The 24355-nt window shown below is 37.6% G+C and overlaps 2 protein-coding genes across 6 annotated transcripts; one reads left to right on the plus strand and one right to left on the minus strand.

The window, feature by feature from the left end:
• The first annotated feature begins 1336 nt into the window (after positions 1-1336).
• LOC117289434 lies at positions 1337-19304 on the plus strand. Of its 5 annotated transcripts, XM_033770558.1 has the most exons (16): positions 1337-1818; positions 2864-3150; positions 7368-7429; positions 7784-7813; positions 8782-8940; positions 9874-10000; positions 10294-10430; positions 11302-11365; positions 11722-12154; positions 12839-12884; positions 13268-13327; positions 13697-14180; positions 15086-15247; positions 16128-16283; positions 17211-17311; positions 18766-18844. In XM_033770558.1, the coding sequence occupies exons 1-15, from the start codon at positions 1797-1799 to the stop codon at positions 17298-17300; spliced, it is 2319 nt and encodes a 772-aa protein (XP_033626449.1). In that variant the 5' UTR covers positions 1337-1796; the 3' UTR covers positions 17301-17311; positions 18766-18844. The 5 variants fall into 5 exon arrangements, with proteins under 5 accessions (XP_033626449.1, XP_033626446.1, XP_033626447.1 ...); XM_033770555.1 differs by lacking the exon at positions 17211-17311 and having other exon boundaries at positions 1339-1818; positions 18766-19304; XM_033770556.1 differs by lacking the exon at positions 17211-17311 and having other exon boundaries at positions 1340-1818; positions 11725-12154; positions 18766-19304.
• Positions 19305-21382: 2078 nt separating this feature from the next.
• Positions 21383-23519, minus strand: LOC117289435. The gene is made up of 3 exons (XM_033770560.1): positions 23158-23519; positions 22517-22745; positions 21383-21747 (listed from the first exon to the last, which is right to left on the minus strand). Exons 1-3 carry the CDS (start codon positions 23426-23428, stop codon positions 21468-21470), a joined length of 780 nt encoding a protein of 259 aa, XP_033626451.1. The 5' UTR covers positions 23429-23519; the 3' UTR covers positions 21383-21467.
• Positions 23520-24355: the final 836 nt, after the last annotated feature.

The raw sequence follows: 24355 nt of genomic DNA on the forward strand, positions 1-24355 counted from the left end.
GTGGAAACACTTAATTCTTTTATCCCATTTTAATGTAGATATATAACGTACTATTATATAACAGTGTTTTCTCCCAGGCATGTCATAGCTATTGTTGTTTATTGTGTCTGTAAAATATGGTAATATTTACCATTTTATTTCTCAATCGTTGCGTTTGTCTTTTGTTTCCAAGTTCCTCCTCCTCCTTCCCTCTGTTCCCAATCCGCCGCCCCCCTTCCCCCCATCTTCAACCCCACCTCCTTCTTTCTTTGTGCTGAATTAATGTGGAGCTAATACATTCCAAAAAACTTAATAACATTTTGACTTCAGTGTGGACATTTTTTGCACGTTGTACACGTGCATTGCTAGACAAAGTGATAGCTGTATGCAGTGTGTTCATTATACGTGTAATAATAAATGAGAAAATAATATCAAGACATTTGTGAGATTGTTTTTTATTGTGTGTTGTTGAGAGGGTTTGCTTAGTGCAATAAGAACAATATTTACTCAATCATCATCTTTTTCGTGCATTCAAAACTAATGTGTGGGGTGATGAAATATAGCAGATGAAATATCTACACACATGAGGGACAGGGTAATTTGGGGACTACTCTGCCACAACATCATTGAACAAGGACACCACTCAAAATAGAAGAGAAGTGGCGGGTCTTTACTAATTTACTGTGACTATGATGAGATGCTGGTTATTATATTCCGAGGGGTGGCATTGCAATACAATATTAAAAGGTAATAACACAAAGATAGCCTACTTTTGTTTAAGCACTCAAATTGGAATCAAGTATTAAAGTATAAGTGGACCTTGCTACAAAGTAGTTCTCTTAATTTAAGAGCATGATGATTACACCCGAAATTGCATAGCCCCTGGTCTTGGCCTTGTTGCCCTGTCATAAGTTTCCTATAGACTTTTCCAACGGAAGTGCCCTTTGCAAAATGAAAATGGCCTTGCCCTCGAAAAGATGAAATTCAAGTCCTGGGTTAGTTTCACTGCAATTACCCAGCCCCACCCCACTTTTGTTTGGTCCCTATTGATATATCCCCTGCCCAAGTCCCGAGCTCCTGTGACCTGGGTTTCATTTATACTCACAAGACATCCTTGTTTCTCACTGAATAAGTTTGATCATTCTAATTTAGAATGATCAAACTTATTCACAGAATGACCATTAATTGTATCAACTACAAATAAATTATAGATCAAACAGAATTTTGCACAGTCAATATTGGCTCCAATAATAAGATACAGCATAGCAACAAGTAGTTTACAAAATGACGTCACACATGGGTACGGATGAAGGTCAGAGGTTATTTGCGTGTGTGCAGTTGGCACACAGCTATTTCATTTTCAAGAAAAGGTCTTCACTTTAAAATCTCTAAAACAAGACAGAAACTTATTCATTTTAAATAAATCAATCTTCAAGTGATAGCTGAAATGTAAGCGCAACTTAATAATTCTCTTAGCTAAGGAAAACAGTCTGTATAAATGTGAAATTATATGCCGAGTTTGCAAGTTGTAATGTGCAAGTTGTAATCGGTGTACGTATGTGTACAGTGTGGTAGTTTCGCTGGTTACACTGTACTCTAAGTAGCTTGCGTAAATAACAATCGACAGTACACCAGTGAATTGCTGCAAAATGGAAACAACAATACACGAAAGAGATCGTCGTAAAATTATGACCATGATAGTTTCGATTATTTCTAGCGATTCTTGACAACTCACCAGAAGAAATGTTTAATCAATGTGAATGTGTGAATGTATAGAATGAATTCAATCAAGCTGTTCAGTGACTTGGACAAGAACAATGATCTCTGACAATAAAAAAGGTAAGACTAAAGATAAAGCTAGCTAGCCCGAGGGCCCGATCAATGGAGGAAGGGTTAATCTTTTAAGCACTAAAAGTAGTTAAGCATAAAACTATTGAGCCTTAAGTAGAATGCCAGAACAAGGATGCCATAAACAGAACATGCATATATACATTTTTTGACTGTTTGTGTTTCCCTGCTTGTTATGAAATTATAATTTGTGATTTTTGGCAGCAAATTATCTAAACTAGTTGAGTGTTGTCTGCTGCTTTAAGGTTTTTATTTATTTTTTCATAAAATCAGCACTAGTGTCTAGTAGTGCGAAACCTCTAGTGCTACCCTGGCAACGGCTAGCACTATGATTGAAATTTGGCTTCAACTGCGTCAACTGGTGCAACTCAACTACACATATTTTATTTAATTAGTATTAAAAAGTTTATACATAAATAAAAAGTTCCTTTTATTTTTATAATACAAATTAAGTAAGCTAAACAAATAGAAATAGGTTCATGTTTAATAAGGAAACAAAAAGGTAGCTTTGCCATTTGCCAAACTAGCTACCTTTTTGTTTCCTTAACATGAACCTATTTTTTAAAATCATTCTCTAAACATGTCTTTGCACACTCCTAGAACTACGGGGTTCTTTCCGCTATCATCTCCTTGTTCGGTTTGATCCACTATCGTCTTCACAAACGTGGAGACGATAGCTGAACGAACCTCTTAGTTCTACTAGGTAGGAGTATCTTTGCTCTATGCATTCGTAACAATGTCATATTAATTATTACCATTAGCACTTGGAATGATGTATCTGTTGATCTTTTGAGTAAAACTACATACAACTATTGGGAGGACTGAGGCCGGGGTATGATTACTGCAACCAAGACTCTGGAGAAAGTAACACGTTTTGTCTACACGTTTATAAACATTAGTTTTGGGTGCCATAGGCATAGAGTATTTTTATTTAATTCCCAAGGTTTTTTTAAATTTAAATTGTTTAAGGTTGCCTTATTTGCTAAGGATTCAAGGTAATTACAAATACAACAAACTGTTTAAAACTTTTTTTTAGAGCTCCATGAAGCGGACAAACTTTTCAAAAAGCTTATCGCTCCCGGCTTAAGAAGCTTCCGTCTGGATTCTCATGTACACCAGCATTATGGCCCTCTCAAGATTGACCCAGTGCTCTTACCGTTTCGGTCAAGCACAGGCCATGGGACGTTACAAGCCTCTAAGACTCCCCATAGTACCTCTAGAAGTGGGAGGACACCTCTTGCAACAGAGATAATGTTCGATGAGTCGTTTCCGAAGATCGGTGGCCAAGCGTCCAGCAGTGCGGTTGAATTTGGAGATGGTTTTGTAAGTGTTAAAACTGTTAATTAGTATCCACATAACGAATCTAAACTAGACAAATTTATGTCTAATTGAAGGTTGTTCATAAGAATTTGTGAGAATTGTAAAAAAAAAAAAAACACTTTATCTTCCCTGCCTGCTTCCTTTTTGGGGTTGCATGGATTGTATTTTTGTTTTTACATATTCAAATTATTGAGATTTTAATACCCATAACTGTCAACTGATACATCAAAATAAAAAATACTTGCAAATCGGTGCTTGGCTTGTGCCAGCTTCACAGTTAAAAACAGATCTTTTAATTGCACATGTTACAATTTTTCTTGTGAATATGACCTACCTGTGTAGAGCAAGGATTTTAAAACACAAACAACGAACAAACTACTAATTAAAGGGAAGGTACACTATTGGTAATTGTCAAAGACCAGTCGTCTCACTTGGTGTACCTCAACAAATGCGTAAAATAACCAACCTGGGAAAATTTGAGCTCAATTGGTCATCGGAGTTGGGAGAAAATGATGAAAGAAAAAACACCCTTGTTGGACGAATTTGTGTGCTTTCAGATAGGAATACATTAGTGAGAAATTACCTCTATTTCAAAATCTATGCTACTTCAGAGGGAGCCGTTTCTCACAACAATTAAAATATATACTATCAACAGCTCTCCAATGCTCGTTACCAAGTCAGTTTTAAAGTTAATATTTTATTTGAGTAATTACCAAACATGTACCTTCCCTTTAAAGGCAGTGGACACTATCGGTAATTACTCAAAATAATTATTGGCATAAAACCTTACTTGGTAACGAGTAATGGGGAGAAGTTGATGGTATAAAACATTGTGAGAAACAGCTCCCTCTGAGGTGCCATAGTTTTCGAGAAAGAAGTAATTTTCCACGAATTTGATTTCGAGACCTCGAGTTTAGAACTCGAGGTCTCGAAATCAAGCATCTGAAAGCACACAATCTTGTGACAAGGGTGTTTTTTCTTTGATAGTTATCTCGCAACTCCGACGACCGATCAAGCTCAAAATTTCACAGGTTTGTTGTTTTATGCATATGTTGAGATACACCAAGTGAGAAGACTGCTCTTTGACAATTACCAATAGTGTACACTGTCTTTAACTACTGTTAACATGTTTAATGTCTTCTTTAACATGTTTCTTTCCTTAGTGTTGAACAGTTAAAACCAATGCTTGTTTGGAATTTTAAAAAGAATTTGCAGATATCTTTTTTCAGGAACCCAGATGCTAAACATGTTTGGGGGGTTTTCTTGGCCTTGTAGTGGTTTCTTTTGTCTCGTTAAAAAATAAAGTTAAAAGTTTGATAGTCTGACCTTCTGAAGCACTTTATCAGTTTGCTCAAAACAGCTTTTGAGTGTGACTTAAATAGGTTTGTTCTAATACCAAACACCTCTTTCCTGGGAGTGGTAGGTTGGTTAGCAACAATCAAGTGCTTGTCAACTTTGATTGCTGCTTGGTTGTTTAAACGCTTGATAAAAAAATGAAGCATTGTCAACTGTGAACTTATTTGGTGTTCAGAAATACATTATCGTAGTTTGAGAAAAGAGTAGCTTAGCTGGAGTAATGGAGTCATCTGGAACTCTCTACCCCTTAATCTTTACATGAGCTTGTCGTTGTAATATTTAAATCGCTTTTAAAAACTTATCTTATGTCACAGGTTTTCAAGGACTCATTTAAGTTGTTTTTGGTTTACTGCACCTTGAACACCCAGCAGGGTGGATGTGCACATTACAAGTCTCCATTGTTATTGTTTATTGAGTTTCCCAAATCAGTTTCAACTGGATTAAACAGTGATGCAGTTCTCTTTAGTACAAAGTTCTAAGACTCATCAAAGGTTATGGTAATAGTTTTGTTTACTCTTCTCTTCTCTTCTCTTCTCAAAATACCCAATTATCCAAATAGTAACACTAGACCGACCAGTGATACTTAATACCTTGACAAATATTCCAAAATAGAAACCCTTCAAAGGTTTAAACTGAAAAGAGAATGTTTTCTTTTCCACGAGACTCAACAGAGAAGACAAAAACCTGAAAACCTTGGCAGCTTTGGACCCTCGGCACTAAATATTGACTTTTTACCCTGCCTCTTCACTGTAAAACAGCTCATTTACATGTGAATCGGCGTAATGTGTGTTGGAGTCTGTTGAAAACATGAAAGGACTTCATGTGACAGAAGTGTTTGTCTTTCTGTAGGGAAGTGACCAGTACAACAAAGCAGCACGCCAATTGCTGTCTCTTATTGATTTTGTAGATTCACTGCATGTTGCTATGTTTGAGTCTGCTTGCTAAGCTTGTAAATCAAAAGAACACAGGAGTGAGATGTTGCTTTGGGTTTTGTGAAAGGATCAAGTGCCTGATGTAAATTTAATTTCTTTCAGCATTGTTGGCGCAAACAGGATTTGGGGGCGTGTGTTTTTCACCATTGGAGTTTGTACTGGATGATAGAAACACTGTACCATTTGTGTGACTGTGGCAGCACTTTAACTGGGGTATTCTGGTTGAAGGCCAGTGAAAACCCTCCAAGAACCAGTCAGAATTCACTCCAGGTGGTCCGGCTGAACACTTCAGTGTTGAAAAGCTTCACCGTTTCATTGAAATACTGACTTGTGAAAAAGCTGACGGACTAGTGAAATGACAAGCTAACTGTTCCTTACATGTACTGGCTAGTCACTGAAATAGGTTGGGGCAAATTGGAATGTTGAAAACCATCTCCTTTGGAATTTTGAGAACTGACACTGAGGATACTTATCAAACATCTTAGGACTTCTGCATATCCAAAGGAAATATCAAAATGTTGACATTGGAGGAATGGTTTCTTTGAGATGTATCAATCATTGCATCAATTGCAGACAGAAAAGGACGCAGTGAAATAAGTTTGTGAGGAACTTCTGGATTCAATTTTGGAGTCTTAAACTTGGGTCAGGAAGAAAGATTGAATTCTTGAACTACCACAGTATTTAAAAGGTCACAAAGGATCACGTAACTGACTTTGTTTTATTGTTAGCTGGATGGTAAGTAACAATGAAGTTTTAGAAGCTACATCATTGTGTCTTCATAAAGTATAGGATTTCTCCTCGGTTCAAGTTGGAACTGATCATATTTAATGCAGGAGTGATTACGCTGTACACGTATATGTGTGGTTTGGAAATGCAGGATTTACCATGGTGGAATTACTTACAAATTGAGTGTGTACAGTAGAGACCTTCATCGATAACAGCGTTAACCTCAAAAAGTGAAACTCACTAAGTGACTGTATATAATTGGATACATTAGTTTCCCACAATGTGCAATATATGCATATGTAATTTGGCAGCTGATTTTCTACATTTCGGTTTCTCATCCGCACCGCCAAAAATTTTAACTACATCACAAAGGCTAGCAGTGCCGAGAAGTCCCCCAGGAACATTCATGTTTTAGAAACTGCAGTTGCATTAATGGATCATGTCATTACCGTCAGGAACAACATCACCCAAACTGCCATCAGTACATCCACCGAGGGCACAGTCTGCTGCCCGATCCCATGCAGCGCCCTCGCTGGTCAGCGTTGATGCACCTTCAGGATATAGCCAGCAAACGCGGTCGACCTTCGTTCGGAAGCTTGGTTTTCTGATGGCAGAGCAATTGACGTCTAGACACCAACTTTATGAAAAGGTTGGATTAATCTATACAGGGTTTTCATTTCAGAAATTATCTACAGAGTGACATCCTGTTAAGGATTGGGTTTCTGAAGTTGAAACAATTTTCAAAGTGTGTCTGTTTCTAATAATGTTTTTATAACATCAAAAGCTCTCCAGTCCTCCACTGGCTCCTTACCAAGTAAGTTTTCATTTCATGGTCATACTTTTTTGTATACCAACGACCCTCATAGAAGTATGTGGATATAGAGAAAGAGGTAATTTTTCACCCCCAAATTTGAATCTGAGAAAGACTTCATCAAGCCTGAAACCTGTCTGAGGCATCTAAAAGCATACAATTCTATGCAAAAGGTTTTTTTTCTTTCTTTCTTTCTTTCACTACATTTTAAAACTTTGATTCTGATCAATTGAGCCCAAATCTTCACAGGTCTTTTATTGAAGAAGTTGACAATTACCAAAAGTATACCCTGCCTCTTAAATACTAAAACATTTCTTTCACTGAGTTGGTAGTTTGATTTTAAGGTAATGCTTTGTAGTTTGAATAATGTTTTCAAATCCTTTTTTTTTTAACAGTATGCTGCATCAGGTTTGAGAGGCCAACAGCACAGAATGGATACATCTCTGTCATCAGCAAGGTACGATCCATGACTGGTATCCTGCTTATTTTCGCTTAGCAGCTGTTCATAATTGGGCCCTGGTGTTAGGAAGCTAAAAATGCTATGTTTACTTCATTTTCCTTACATTTCATGACGAACTTAATAATCCCTTTAAATCTCATTCCGTTTTTACATTTATTTGCTCCTTGTTCCCCACCCAGCAAAATAAGCATGCTGCCAATCCCTTCGCTGTAATCATGCAAACTGTGATCAAACTAACCAATGCTATCCATTTATTTTGCATATTGCTGTCATTATTTTGTTGCATTTTCCCTCGTAATTTATTTTTTCATTTTGTTTTCTTCATCTTTCCCTCCTGCCTTACTCCCAAAGCTGCACTGCAAGCGTGCCATGGACGTTCTAGTAAGTGCATGCATCATAAAGTTTCAATTTATTTTTTCAAATTTTGGAGTTAGTTGTTGGATCTTTTGACAACTTTGAAGGGTTTTCAATTCATGAAGTCAAATTTGAGTACTCTGAAGTGATTTCTTTTCAAACGTTACTTCAGATCTTAGGCACTTGTTTTTGAAGTCTTAGATTTTGTTCCAAATTAGAAAATATAATTTATGCAAACTGCTTACCAACCATAAGGACTTTCTCAAAGGCTTCAAGATTTCAAGGTCGAAACATCAGGGCCTAATATCATAGAGCTGCTAAGCACAAAAAATCTGCTTAGCATGAAATTTCTGCCTCAATAAAAACAGCTAGTATAACCAACCATATTTCCACATGATTTTCAGTGTGAGCAAACAACAGCTGAATGCCAGTAACAAGCAATATGCAACAAATGGAAATTTGGTTGGTAGTCTTGTTTTTATCCAGGAAGAAATTTCATGCTAAGCAAAATTTTTGTGCTTAGCAGCTCTATGAAATTGGGCCCAGGCCATTATCTTCTTTTGTATTACTTTATCAAAGCTGTATTAACTTCAAACCAGTTTTAAAATGTTTGCCTAAACTAGTCTTCAAACTGAAGTTAAATTGTTGGCTTAACAAGTTTTTTAAAAAAAGTCGCTTTGCTTTATTAACGAGCATGTCAAATGACATTCATTCCTCGATTATTATTTTCATTAGATCAATTATGAAGGTTGATTTAAATTTACTTAGGCATGATATTTATCCTAATTTCATATTTTGTTTTTTTGCCCTTGGGAAAATTATGCAGCATGGAAAGTCTATTAAAGCCTACACCATGTAGCTGATAAAATACTCCTTTTTTTCTAAGGATCAAATATCATGCCTGTTTGTTGTTAGAATTTTGTATTTTCTTTGCTTTACTTAATAACTCATGTTCATTGTTTTAAATATTTCATCTTTCCCCCCTCATCCGATAGTTCTACAACTAAGATGAAGCAGCTGCCTCTTCCCCAGGTACAAAGTTCTGAGGTCCTTGGGTCTACAACCTCCAACCCAAGAGGAAAGAAGAATGTTAGTGTCTGTTCTGACCGATATCTTGGGACGTCCAGGGTGGGGCAGCAACAGCTACACAGAAGGTAAATTGGCTAGAACATTTTGTATATTTTGAATACTTGGGTGTAATGCAAAGGGTGGTGCTTCATAGTGGCTTCACCCTGTCCATCATTCTAATGAAGAATTGTTTTGAAAACCCGTACAATCTGTGACAGATCAAAGTTTAAAGTATGGTTTAGTATGCAATAAGTGCAAAATAAAAATATCCGATTACAAAAAAAGAGCTATAATACTATTTTGAAGAATCATTTCTGTAAAGAATCCATTTTTTTTTCTTGTAATATAAATGACAATTTTTTATTATTAACGTTTACTTTTTCAAACCTCGGCTACAATTTTATTCAAATAAGTTAGTTATTGGTTTTGTAGTTTATGTGATGTGATGTTTTTTTGTCATTTTTGATGTAGTTTATAACAAATCCGACCCAATTCATGGTTGCTAATAAAATGATCCTTAGCCTAAAACTGGGTCTTCTCAGAGCCATACACAAAAGAGATTTCTGACATGGTGTTTGTGTCGCCGCAAACCTTAAAGGCAGTGGACACTATTGGTAATTGTCGAAGACCGGTCGTCTCACTTGGTGTATCTCAACATATGCATAAAAAAAAAAAACCTGTGAAAATTTGAGCTCAATCAGTCGTCGAAGTTGAGAGATATGAATGAAATAAAAAACACCCTTGTCACGAAGTTGTGTGCCTTCAGATGCTTGATTTTGAGACCTCAAATTCTAAATCTGAGGTCTCAAAATCAAATTCGTGGAAAATTACATCTTTCTCGATAACTACGTTACTTCAGAAGGAGCCATTTCTCACAATCTTTTATACAATCAACAGCTCCCATTACTCGTTACCAAGTAAGGTTTGATGTTAACAATTTTTTTGAGTAATTACCAATAATGTCCACTGCCTTTAGTTACTTTGCAAAACTTGAATCCTTGTAATGTGTTTGTAAACAGAAGCAGGTCAGCTGCAGATGTCCTCCATCCAATGTCTAGCAACGCGTCTTCAAATGATCAAGTGCGGAGGTTTGAGGAAGAAAGGATAGCTCTGCTTCAAACCAAATCACTTCGGAAATCAACAGAGGTAAAGTCAATGGTTCTCAACATGGTTAGTAGGGACATGAATTTTGCTAAAAAGTACACAGGGCAGGTTAAAAGATGTCAAATATTGCTTGGTCTGGAATTAAACATTAGTAGTTTACCGCATACCGATATGTGTTAACCAAGGTGAACTTTATCGCTGTAGCTTGCAAGTTTGAGGAAACCTTTAAACAAAGGTGCTTGCTATGTGAAAAAGAAACTCTTGGGTTAACCCCTACTCTTTCATGGTTCCCTTTAGTGGTTTCTAAGTTTTCTTATTGTTATTTTTGTTGCCAGGTAATGGCACACCGTAAAGACAGGAAGTATCACATGTGTGGTTCCGGCCTCCCTTTATTCAATCGTTACTTGGTTGATAGTGAAGAGATGGATCGACTCAGACAACTCACCAAAGCCAGGTCAACCAAGAGAGGAAGGTAAGGTCATAGGTTAAAGGTTAATTCAACTGTCAAAACCATCAGTTATGTTTAGCAGTTATTAGCTTACGAGCATGTGATGTATGTTCTTTCTTTATTGTTGTTTAGAAGTTTATTTTGACTAGATTGCAAAAAATAGATAGTGGCCCGACGTTTCGACCCTATAGACTCTTTCTGAAAGGCTAAAATTAGGCTAGATTACCTCAAAACTATAGTCTTTGTAGAAGGCCAGTTTACTCACACAAAACTTAGTCACTTTAAGCTCAATATGAAAATGTTTTGTATAACTTATCCTCGTCCTTTGTTTATTGAGTCTCTAAACCTTGACATCATCTTTACTAACTATGAATTGGGCTTCAGTTCAGATGTTTTCTTGATCTCATATTTATCTCAATCTCAACTCATTTCAAAATGACTCTTGAACAAATTTCATTTCCAAATAATGAGTAGGATTTCAAACTTTGCATGCTGGTAATTCAATCTATTAAGGTTTGCCGTAATAACATGTAATAGTCTCTCCCAAAAGCTGTGGTGATTCGGAGAAGAACCGGTTGATTAACGACTCAAGGTTTCGATCAGTGTGGTCTTTATACCCGGTTGCTTCTACCAGAAGATGATCAGAGCATACTGATCGGAATGTTGGGTTGTTAAGCTACCGATTCTTTTCAACCACCCACAACTAAATATTCCGTGATGTTACCACAAACCAACCAAAGTATCTATTCTTTGCAGCACACTTACCCAAACACATTTCTTTAAATCCTGCATTATTAATATTGTAAAGATTATTGCATGTCATTTGCATGTTTTACCATATCATTTATTTGCATGCAACTTGATTGGTCCAACCTCACTTCATGAATATGCATAGTTCACCAGTGAGCTACTATGGTGGATTTGGAGGAAGGATCAACAGTGGTCATTATACCCGGCAGGTAAATTAAAGGACAAAATAAGCATTTTCTTTTAAGAGTTATTTACTTTTTGAAAAACAACTTCATTAAATTGTTCAATGGTGTGAGCATGATGTTAACCTACCCTGCCATTTTTAATAAAGTTTATTATTCTCAAGATCAAATCAAACTGATAAACATTTATGTATCATGCTAAAAGTGAAAAAGTAGGTCAGTGAAAAGTGTTTTGAGTTGCAATACCATTTTTCAAACCATTAATGAATCTGCCATTTGTTTTGAGATGATTTTAAGGTATTCCTCAATGCACTAAAGTAAAATCCCCTCTAAAGAAAGCTTTGTGATAATTTAAGCTGTCTTAACTTTTTTTCTTTTTGAAGCAGAAGAAAATATCGTCGCCAACACAAGAGCAGAATGATGATAGCCAAGGTAACTACACATCTCAGATCACCACAGAAACAAATGAAAATGAAGGTGATGTTGCTATAGCAATACCAATATCAACAAATGATATTGATAGGTTGGAAGGGATGGTAGCTCAGTTAGAAGACAATAACTCTGAGCATAAGGATCAAAATAACACAGAAGACAAAGGCTCGGAAACATGCAACGACGACAGACCAGATGTCCTGCCGTCAATAGAGGGCGCTGTTCCATCACTTGATGATGATGTCATACCTAGCTCAGAAATAGAGCCAGTGCAGAACCAGAACGACGACGCTCAACATGTGGAGGAAAACATTACAGTCGAAGAAGAAAAACCGGGACTTGATAAAGAAGATGAGGAAGTGAAAACAGATGAAGAACCTGTTGGTATGTTTAGTGATTCTGTGGCATGCTCCTCTGCTTGATGTTTGAATCTGGAAGCTTTTAAGACGATACATTCTCTGCACATCTTTCCTCTACTCCGACGTGATGAACAGTTTGGAGTGCATCTTGACTCAAGCTTTCTTTCGTCTCTACACCTCTGCATGCATTATGAAAGATTTTCTTAAGCACATTTTCGTCTGGATTTCTGCATGATGACTTTCTTTACTGCACGTTTATTATTGTATCGCTAACTTCGCTAAAGCAGATGAGGATGTGAGAACAGATAAAGATCCAGCTGGTATGTTCGCATGCTCGTCTGCTTGATGCTTGAATATGGAAGCTTCTAAGACGCACCTAACTCTGCCCGCACATCTTTCCTCTACTCTAATGTGATTAACAGTTTGGAGTGCACCTTGACACAAGCTTTCCTTCGTCTACACCTCTGCATGCTTTAAAACCATTTCTCCTGATGAGCACATTTCTTTCTGGATTTTTGCATGATGACTTTTTTTCCTGCACGTATATTATTGCAGTGCTTACTTCTTTAAAACAAAACTGAATTTGATTGTTCTGAATGAGAAATAATTTCATTGCAGTTTTGTAAACTTACTGTTTGAATTGAACATTTTGGTACAATCTGGAACGATTCTGAACACTAAAATAAGCCATTTGTCTTTTTTTGACCAGGTCAAGAAAATGAAGAAGAAACTGGAGAGACAAGGGAAGTTGAAAAGTAAGTCCAACTTCTAAAATTCCTCAAAGCATCGTGAGACTAAAATAGAAACAAAACTGTAGGCTTTTAGAACTCGGATGACTTGAGTAACTTGTCCCCCACAGAATGTAAAATGAAGGTGCCTTGGGGTGGATCTCACAAAGAGTTATAAGACAAGTCTTATCTCGAGTTAGGATGATACACTCACATATCTCCTAGGATGTTAGGACTAGTCCTAACTCTTTGTGAAATCGACCCCTATATGATTTTCAAACAATTTTCTTTGCTAGTTAACGCTGATGTGTCAAGCAATTTTTTTACCTGAAGATGAGACTTGTACTTTTGTTTTGACGTTGGATGTTCAGAACAACGTTTAATTGTTGTTTTTTGTTTTGTTTCTACAGCATGATGCCAAATGTCAAGATTTCGCGGATTCTGAAAAAGAAGCCTTTAAATGGAAAAGAGTGAGTTAAAGGGATAGATATATTTCAGAAAGTATGGATTTGAAATGTTGATTCAAAAAAAAAATCCTGCTAGATGAAAAAGCACAGGGCACCACAGCAATTACTGTGGGTGCTGGTGGTTTATTCGAGGCCTACACTTGAGACTTGCACATTTTATTTAAAGGCACTGAACACTATGTAATTGTCGAGGACCAGTCTTGTCACTTGGTGTATCTCAACATAAGCACAAAATAACAAACCTGTGAAAATTTGACCTCAATTGATCATTGAACTTGCGAGATAATTATGAAAGAAAAAGATTGCTGGTTCTCTCATTTAGAAGACTTCCATTGATTTCTAACACCGATCATATTTATTTTCTTCATCTAGTGCCTTCTTGACAGAATTTAACCCAGCGGCGGGAGATACCGATATCGAGGATATGTTTGGTAACTTTAAGGACGACAGCTCAAGCGCAAATCCCCCGCCAGCTGCAGACTCGGCTCTGAACCCCGAGGACAACGACACAACCCACATGACGGCCGAAGAAGCTCTGACAAAAATGCTCATCAGTGATGATCAGATCGCAGCAATGGAAGACGACCTCAAGAAGATCAACCTTCTTAAAGGAGGGATGGAGAAGGTCGGACATCTTGAGGAGTCTAGGCAGGACCTGGAGGAGTTGAAGACCGATAGCGTCAGCGAGACGGCGGATTATGGAGAGGACGTGTTCGGGAAAGTCAGGAGCGATGAAGAATTGAAGGAGATTGAGAGAAGGAGAGAGAAGAAACAGGAAGAGAGGAGAGCTAAGTCAGCCAAGAAGGCGGAGGAAACTATTGTATCATCCGCTAAGGTGTCTCAAGCAAAGTCTAAGGTATGGATTTGGAAAGAGTCAAATCAATTTTTGTGTTTTATAACAAAACTCTCCTCCACAATTTGTTTTATTGATTTGTTGTTTTGGGGGTTCTGTCTTTTCTTGAAATTCCTTGTCACAGGGTAGGTTTTCTTAAGTTTTGAAAATGGCTCAAAAGTTTTGCAAAGGGAAAAATGTGTCAGGCCTGATACTTCACAGAGACAATAAAGGCGATTGCCTCTGTGTCCCCTGGTCAATGCCTTGGTGCCCTTGAAATGCTCCAGTAGAAATTTACAATTTCCTCATAGGGTGCCCTTTACCAAGGAGAAAATGCCATGGTGCCCTTGCCCTTTCAAAAACGAGGCATACAGGCGTGACGGGTACCTGGGATAATAAAAGAAACATTTATTTTTACACAGGAGTATCACTTGAAGGTATTCTTACTGATCACTCTTGAGTGAAAATTTCTTTTTATTTGTTGATACTGTTGCCAATTAAAGATGCTATGTCAGATTTTTGGCCCCAAACATTAGAAAATAGTTTTTTTTTAGTAAATGGTATTTCAAAGAGTATCACCCGCTCTAGCGAAAAAAGTTAAACTTTTACTTTTAAAATTTAAAACTTTTCTTATAAAACACATAAGAATTGGTCACGTGATATATTGTCGTGATCCCGACAATTTTGAGCACTTTATTTCACTGCTACTAATAATTGGCGGACTTTTTCGACCCCCATCAAAATACCTATTGAATTTTAAATCAAAATTTTTGGGTCAAATCGGCCAAAAATCTGACATAGCATCTTTAATGAACCTTAAACCTAGAGGCACTTGTTTGTAGCCCACTTTCACCCCAACCCAGCCCCTATGCTTCCAAGACCTCCTTGGGCATAAATGGTCACCTTTCAAACATGGCACTTTTTTTCAGATGGCCGAAATCTACAACTTCATCAGCAGTGGACAGCAGGAAGTGTTTGAGAAGAAGTTTGAGGATTTTGACACCGATGGAAACGGTGTGATCTCGCTGCAGGAACTCTTCAGTAGGATGTATAGAGGCAAAGACAAAGAGACTGCACGGACCTTCATGCAGGTATTCACTGATTCATGCAATCCTAGATAGATGGAAATTTCCTTGCTACAATCCAGGCCATATTCGAAGGGCCCCCGCCACATAAAGCCCTTTTTTTTTCTTCTTCTTTTTTTCTTCTTTTCTGCCCTTCTCTACAAACAATGAACGTCATTGTGTGTGTACATTCTTAATTTTGTATAGACTTCTTTTTATGCTGTATTTTTTTTTTTTTTTATTGTCTCAAAAATTTCTGGCAAAAATTATTATAATCCTGGCCCTATCTCAGTGGGCCCCTACCCCCCAGCCCCCATTCAATGTTGGTTCGCCTTGCACGGTCTTCGCTCCAATTGGGGTTAAGAACGTTGAGCGGGGAGCAGGGGAATGTGGGAGGGTATGTTTAGTGTCACTGGGCCCAAATATGTGGTCGTTATTGTAGGAGGGTTGGTCAGTTATATAAATTTGTAGAAAGATGTTTGTGTTATTTTTCCTTTTTTGTCTCTCAATAAACCGCTGCTTTTTATATTCCCAGTACTTTTTTAGTCTTGTTAAAAAAAATAAACCACAGGGTGGGATTCCCATGCCACGACCTATGCCATTCTAGAGCAGATACCTTTACCACTGACCACCGAGCTTACCCAGTTGCTAGAGGCAGTTTGAATCCTGTATCTTAGGAGCATTTCCTGCAAACTTCTGCTTAGATACATTTCTGCTAATCTGATTTAGAAATACTCAATGAATCTCACTTCACATTATTTGAGAAAATATAATTAGCAAACTGTTGCGAACTGCCTTCCATCTAAAAGGACCTATGGTATAAATGCAAAAAATAGTGAATTGTCTGACGTTTTGACCCTTTCTCGAAGGCTAAATATCTTTAATATTTGAACACCAACCACCCTAGGTATTTGACCTGAACAAGGACAAGACGATAGAGCAGCGTGAGTTTGTGATCGTAGCTGCTCTGAACGACAAGCTGACAGGCAGAGTGACTGATTCACTAGACGCTCCACTAGAGCTAGATCTGGAGATGTTGGCTCAACACATCACTGCATACAAGGTAGGACATCGTACCAAGTTTTTGATTTATTTTTTTGAGGCATGGTGGACACTATGGCCCTTTTCGTAACGATGGCTTCGGCTTTTGAATCGGCTCAGGCTAGCCTGGCCCCGCCAGTTGTTTTGACAATTGCGCGTGCTTTGCATATACACGCTCTGGGCTTCAGATGTGAGAACGGAGCTCAAACCAAATCCAAAGCCGTGGTTTAAAAAAGGGCCTATATTAATAAGAGTGCACGGTTTGGATTGGGTGCATAAAGACAAATTTACCAAAACCAACTAGTGCAACAGTGATGTGTCCAACATACCTCAAAATGGCTTATAGGAACGACATACAGGCATGCAAATTTAGAGCTGATCAATGGGAGACTTTTGAATGCTAGGGGGCAGCAAACTTACCGGGTAAATTCAATTTTTTACAGTTCTGAGCAAGCTCACAATTTTCAAGAATAACGGATTACCTGGTAAGTCTGCTGCCACCTAGAGTCCCATGGATTTCCTTATTTTGGAATTGGACTGTACTATACAGAGTTTTGTTGTGCCTCGAACTTTCTTCTCTTTTGTTGACAAACTTGGTGCAGTTGCATGCCTGGAGTTGACATCCAAAGACGTACAGGGACCAATTTCATAAAGCTGTTGAGGAGAAAATACTTCTTGACCATGTCATGAGTAATGCACCCGTAACATGACACACATGTGCACAGTAAGCAATCCATGTACACAGTCATTATTTAGAGTTTGTTTTAGAGTCCCTTCCAACACTCATTTAATAATGATTCAATGATATCAATTGATAAGTACGTAAATTATTCACACATGTACTTTTGGTCAATCCTCATTCATAGTACCATAGATGTTTAGTTCAGTAAGTAACTCAGACATTGTAGCATTTCACCATGTTTGCTTATAATCACTTGTACCATGACAGAGAAAGCTACTATTCGCTCGTAGTAGATTACAGAAGGACAATATGGAGACCAGCGGTTGCCATGACAACACACATCAGGATGATACGTAGTGATCGATTTGGTATTGATGATGCATTTTGATTGGTTGAATTTTGTGTGTGTACTGATCCGATTGGTTGATCTTGTTTGAATGCCCTTACATTGTCATTTTCCTCTTCCCTATCTTCGCATCATGTCATGTTTTCTTTCATCATTTAGTTTCATTTTTATCACACACTGAACAAGTTTTGCAATTTTCTGAAAAGTCTTAAGTGTGGCTTAAATGCTTTTTTTTATTCAGTCAATGTTTGTATGAGAGATTGGCTGTTGCCAGCTTGGCGCTTTATGTGGCCTTGTGAAAGCTTTTGTGATTCTTGTTGGGAAGATCATCTAGACAAACACCCAAAGCAAACAAACAAACAAACAAACAAACAAACAAACAAGTACCCCAAACAAACAGAAGACTTAAGAAGCAAGTTTTGTTAGGCGTTATCCATTGTTGGATACTTTTGTGATGTGCTTGGAAGGTTTGCAGAAAACACCATGGAAATATGTCAGTAAGAGATATGTTTGGCTGGAGACAAAAAAATGTTGATGCATCCATAAACAACCTACGATTTCATTTCCAAAGTTTCCAATTCCTCTTCATGATCCATCAAGATATTCTTTTTAAGACTCACTGAGGTGGGGTGTGTCTTCTGTTTTAATACCATTCTCATCCTTGTCACTTATTACCATATTCATGAATTATTCATTTGTTTATTCATTTATTAATTTTCTCATGGTGACTTTGTCAAACTTTGGCACTGCCTTCTATCTACTGCATGAGCCATCAAGTTTAGCTGACATAATTGAAGCAATATCCATGGTTTGAGAAATGCGCATAGCTTGGGTCCATAATTAATCATTGGTAGCAGTTTGATTTATCATTTGTAGCAGTCGGGGAGTGTTTGGAGTAGATTTTATAGTCTGTATTGAAGCTATCTGGTGTGATTCATTTTTTAGATTTTAGACGTTTGTAACCGTGGTTAATGCTGTTGTCCATTTCTCTGCTCATTTGAATCTGTTGCTAATGCTGACACAATTTTTGCTTTAAAAGCTGTATTTTTTAGGGAGCGCATGTTGTGATGATATCTTTCTCTTAAAATTCTTCTCAAAATGTATCCCTCTGAGGAACAGAAAAAAACTGTAGTATTGTGCTTTGTTTATTCAGTGAAAGTTTATTTGTACCTGAGTGATTTTGTTGGAATAAGAAACTGTTTGAAGTGATTCCTTTTTCCCCCAAAAAATGAATGTTGGAAATCATCAACTAGCCACTGATCACTTGGTGTCGTTTCAAATGCTTAGAAGGAAGCTTCACCGCTTACCACAAAGCAGATTTGGCTATTCCCTTATGTTTGTCCGTTTGCAAGGGTAGACCAAAGCGATAAAATTGTGAAAGGGCTGGTCGTTATTACCCGGGAATGCGAAAAGGGCTTGTGTGTATATAAACTAATCTGCACGAGACTTGACTAAGATTGATATTTTCCGATCTAGGAGTTATTTGAGGTGACTGATCAGGACGCAGATGGCCGTTTAACTCTTGAAGACATCATGCTGAGCATCGCACTCTCGGGTAACATCGAGAGTGGAACCGATCCCGAGGTTGTCAAACATGTCCATAACACCATTGATGCTGACGATAGCGGTACCGTTGACTTTATGGAATTCCTGACTTATATACCATTCTTCCTGAAACTGCATAAGAGGATGGTACAGAGTCGACATATTACTATTGCGGAGGTTGAGACGGCAAGAAAGGCTGTGAAGAAAGCTGTGCTTAAGATTAAGAGCAGTAGTAATCAGACGATGATTGCATTCTGAATTGGGATGTCCATCTGTAGATGGGTAACTTACATGGCATTGACAATGTTATGACATCATTCTCAATTGGGATGGACATCCTTGAAAAGGGATCTTCCAATGCAACGACAATGTCATGACATCATTCCAAGTTGGAAAAGGGGCAACTTTGACGGTGTTGTTGTCATGGCAGCATTCTAGAAGGGACGTACATTTACGTCAAAAAACGTGTAGTACATCCGAAAGTTCATGTATGTAAAGATGTCCGATGGTTTCCACCAAGGGGAATAGAAATTAACTGAGTCCAGTTTCATAAAGCTGTTAAGCAGAAAATGCTGCTTAGCAAATCTTCTTTAGTAAGGATTTGCACTTTGATCCCAAAAAAATCATGCAGTATTACAAATTATTCCGTCCATTTTGTTTCTCTAAATTTTGTTTGAAATTTGCATGATGTAAAACAAATACGAGTTTGCATGGTGTGTGTGAAAAAGTTGTGATTGTGCATTTTTTTAATATGAAGTATTTTTTCTAACTTTTATAACCAGATATCTGTGCCTTTGATGCTGTTTAAATAAATAAATGTCAATTTGTAAACAACAAAGGGAACTGACTGGTTTAGAGCTTGAATTTTGGTTATTTGTTTAATTATACTACAGCCTGCCCCAAACCATTTGACGATATAGATACTAGTCTACATAGCCAAAGGTATTCAACATTTGAAGTAGTTAAACTTGTAAATGAGCAAGTCTTTTTACCAGTCATATTAAAATCTTTACTTGCAAATGGCTTATTGAACCAATGTTTTCAGAGGTAACAGTTAATGGCAGTCCAGACATTTCATCTGTTTTATAATGTTTAGACTTAAACAAAATATGTTTTTGTTCTAACAGGTTACATTTATTAGCTGCAAAGGTTCAACGTTTTGCAGTTGAATTTTGATTGAATTTTGATTCCTATCCCCCAAGAGTATTTTTATAAACTAATATCTAATGAATCCAAATTAAGGGAACACGTTGACTTGGATCAGTCGAGTTGGTCTTTGAAAAGTGTTTGTAACCGTTTGTTACAAAATGCATATGGTTGCAAAGATGTTTAAAAAGTAGAATACAATGATCCACACACATTTGCCTCTAAATTGCGTGGTTTTCCTTTTACTTTGCGAACTCACACGGTCGGCCATTTATGGGGGTAAAAAATTTGACTCCCATAATGGCCGACCGTGTTTGTCGACGAGGTAAAAGGAAAACCACGCAATTTCGAGTGATACTTGTGTGGATCATCATATTCTACTTTTAACATATGATCATATGCATTCTATAACAAACAGTTAAATACGCTTTTCAAAGACCAACTCGACCGATCCAAGGCAGTGTGTTCCTTTAAGGGATCTCTTATGCAAAGATTTTTAAAGACTTTCGATTTAATTATACAAAAAACTCCTCTATATTCTTGACTCTAAATCTCTATATTCTTGTAGACGGTTGTTGTTATTTTTTAACACAAAAACATGTATTTTAATGAATAATGTAAAATAAATTGTGCTTATGGTAACAAAAAACATTTCTATTATCTAAATAAGGTTGTTATTTTTAAATTATACAATATTTACATGTTTGGGGAAAACACCTAAAAGCTAAGTTTGTCATTAAAGGCACTGGACACTATTGGTAATTACTCCAAATAATTTTTAGCTTAAAGGCAGTGGACACTATTGGTAATTACTCAAAATAATTATTAGCATAAAACTTTTCTTGGTGACGAGTAATAGGGAGAGGTTGATGGTATAAAACATTGTGAGAAACGGCTCCCTCTGAAGTGCCATTGTTTTCGCGAAAGAAGTAATTTTCCACGAATTTGATTTCAAGACCTCAGATTTAGAACTTGAGGTCTCGAAATCAACCATCTAAACGCACACAACCTCGTGTGACAAGGGTGTCTCCTTCTTTCATTATTATCTTGCAACTTTGATGACCGATTGAGCTCAAATTTACACAGGTTAGTTGTTTTATGCATGTTGAGATACACCAACTGTGAAGGCTAGTCTTTGACAATTACCAAAAGTGTCCACTGACTTTAAAAACTTACTTGGTAACGAGCAATGGAGTATAAAACATTGTGAAAAAATGGCTCCCTCTGGAGTAACATTGTTTTTGAGAAAGAGGTAACTTCTCACTCAAACAACAAAATACTTCAGGCCCGAAGCCTTTTATTAGGCATCTGAAAGCACATAACTTTGTGCAACAAGTGTGTTTTTCTGTTGCAACTTCGATGACCAATTGAGTCAAAATTTTCACAGATAGGTTATTTAATATGTAGGGATACACCAATTGAGAATAGTGGTCTTTGACAATTACCAAAGTGTCCAGTGCCTTTAAGGTCATTGAGGCAAAACACAATCATGTTGCAAATGGATCGCACGTTACATGAAGGTGCCTTCTTTTCACATAAAATGCTTTATTTTTCATGGATTTATGGTACCACAAACACAATAGAGGGTTTTGTGTATAGCCGACAGTGTGGGCTTCCACGACGTTACAAGCTGCCTGGAGTTGGCAGAATTCAACCCTCGCACTCAGAGGGCTAGTCATGGTGATACCGACGATGTCGCCATATTGGCCGAGAGTCGAGTACAATGAATCAGTGTCGTAGCCGGGGTCTTTGCGCATATTGTGCCATCTGTAGAAAGAAAAAAAATATATTTGTTTTACCTTTACATCCATGTTTATTGAGCACAGTATACTCGGTACTTTCCAGAGTTCTGTGAAAAAATCCACAGGCAATTATCACTTTGGTGGGATTTGAACCCACGACCTTTACATTGCTAGAGCAGACGTCTTATCACTAAACCACCAAGATGAACGCTTCCTTTTTATGATTTGAGTAGGATTTCAAACTTTGCATGGTGGAAATAAAATCTGGTAGGGTTCGCGGTCACACTAAGAGAACAATCTCTTTGAGTTGTGGTAGTTCTGAAAAGAACGGGCAGTGTAATAACTCTGTATTTGGTCAACTACTTGCAGAAAAGAAACGCTACTAGGCAATCCAGGTAGGTTTGAAATAGCAATTTGCCTACCTTAAACTTAGTCCAAATGTTCTTGACAAAAAATGTACATATGTATTGGACAGGTGTTCCTTTTTTTAAAATTTTATCTGAATAACATGCCATGCCCCAATTTTCCACTGCCCCAATTTTGTTTTAGATAATTAGTAAATGAACAACGAGTGCCCTCAAAAAGGGTAAAACATGTGCCCTGTGCAGAAACTGTGTTTTGTTTGTTTAGAATCTTTTAGGTAACAACATGAACAGGTATAAAAAGCATAAGTGGTATAGCTCTCTATACAGTAGCAATTGAAATTGAAGACTGTTTTAGGCAAGATAAACCTTACTTTTTTTGGATTCACTAAAACTTTGACTTGTATCAATTCATGAGTAATTGTATTGTACCTGACATTGATTGTTGCAATAGTCGCCTGTACCCTCGCATTGTTTCTCAGATCATGGCGAACTCGTCTGGTCAGCTGGTCCGCCTTACCGATGTTCCGCAGCGTCTTCGAGGCAAGTGTCGGCGGTTGAAATGGGTCTTCATACGGCATGACTGCTCCGATGAGCTGCCGCCTACCGGACTGGTACTGGAGCCAGTGGAATCGGCAACAAGTAGGGGCCGTCAAAAGCTCTGGGAGAGAGTCGATTTCAGGTTCAGAATTGATGTCTTTGAAGACAGCAATTAACGGATCATAATAAGGCATTGAATTAACCCACGGCATCCACAGTGCCATTAATTTTGCTGCGGTGCCTTTCTTTTGCAAAATTCCAAGACAAATTTACATTTTCCTCGTGGAACATAAATAGCGCGAGGGGAAAATTAATGTGCTCTTTCAAGAACGAAATTCAAGGCCTCGCTGATCAGTAGAAAGTGTTTGACAGCTGAATGGGGAATGCATTTTGGAATACAACTTTCCAAAGCTCTTCATTTTGGTAATAATTATTATTGAACCGAGGCAAGAAGATCAGCGGGTGGCGTTCACTACTATTTTGTTGAAATTAAAGACAAAAACCGAAGATTGAAATCTTGATTTGATATCTACCTTTATCAACTGGGGTGCCACGTCCAGCAAGCACCAACCTATCGTACATGCACGCAAGCTTCATCTCTGGATCACCAAACATTCGTTGTGAATTCTCCAAGAGTTTGGTGAAAATCTTGATCTTTATTGGCGGTAATTTTGACCTTGATTTGCACCATAGTTTCAGTCCACATGTGTTAAGACAGCGTCTGTTCAGCTCGGCCTGTATGTCTGGGTTGCGGTGTTTGCCTGGTGGTTGTACACTCAAAGCTTGCTCCATACACCACGGCATGATGTCGGCAAATCACATGTTCACGTCTTCAACAAAAATATTATTCTTATCATAAATTTGTCTAAAGTATTGCGAGAGGAGAAAACTAACTTCGGATCGTCTTTTTAGTTACCAAGACGTTGTGAAAACAGCACTCCGTAATCCGCCCTTTGTTTAGGAGCGCGCGTTCCGCGCGCGACTATTGACCAATAGGCGTATAAAATGTGACGTCACAATAGTGGTTTCCAAAATGTTTTAGGAATTCGCGGAATCCATTATAATAACATCAAACCACATTGGAGCCTCTGTTACCTGCAAATCACATAAATCAATACATTGACTATAACACAAAAATTGTTTCCGTATATTAGAAAACATTTGTAGTTTTTAATCACAAAAGCCTAACCCCAAAACTAACCCTTACCCTTGATTAGGGCAAGTGTGATGGTTTTGCAGGTTTAGGGTAAGAGTTAGAGTTATGTTTTCGTTTTGGTTAGGGTTTGGTTTTAGTTAGGGTTAGTGGGTTAGGGTTGGTTAGGGTAAGGGATGAGATTAGGGTTGGTTTTGGAGTATGGGTTAGCATTTTGGTTAGGGTTATAACTTGGGTTAGGGTTATAACTTTGCTTAGGTTTAGGGAACGGGTTTAGTTTTTGGTTAGGGTTATAGTTTTGCCAAACCATCATAACCAACCAATACAAAAAACTTAACAAGACCCTAACCCTGACCAATACCCTTAACCTAACCCTAACCAAAACAGTAACCCTAAACCCAACCCAAGACACTGCTCATGAAGCCAATTATGGTATCAATTTGACACCACCACTGTTATTTAGCAATACGGTAGCTTTCACAATCCATACACACTTTTATAAATCTTGGGTTCAATTTTTTGGATTTTCTAAACATTTCTAAAAGTGTTGTTGTATGAGAAAAAAATAGGGGTACCCG

This window comes from Asterias rubens, chromosome 4, assembly GCF_902459465.1.
Source record: "Asterias rubens chromosome 4, eAstRub1.3, whole genome shotgun sequence".
Taxonomy (NCBI): Eukaryota; Metazoa; Echinodermata; class Asteroidea; order Forcipulatida; family Asteriidae; genus Asterias; species Asterias rubens.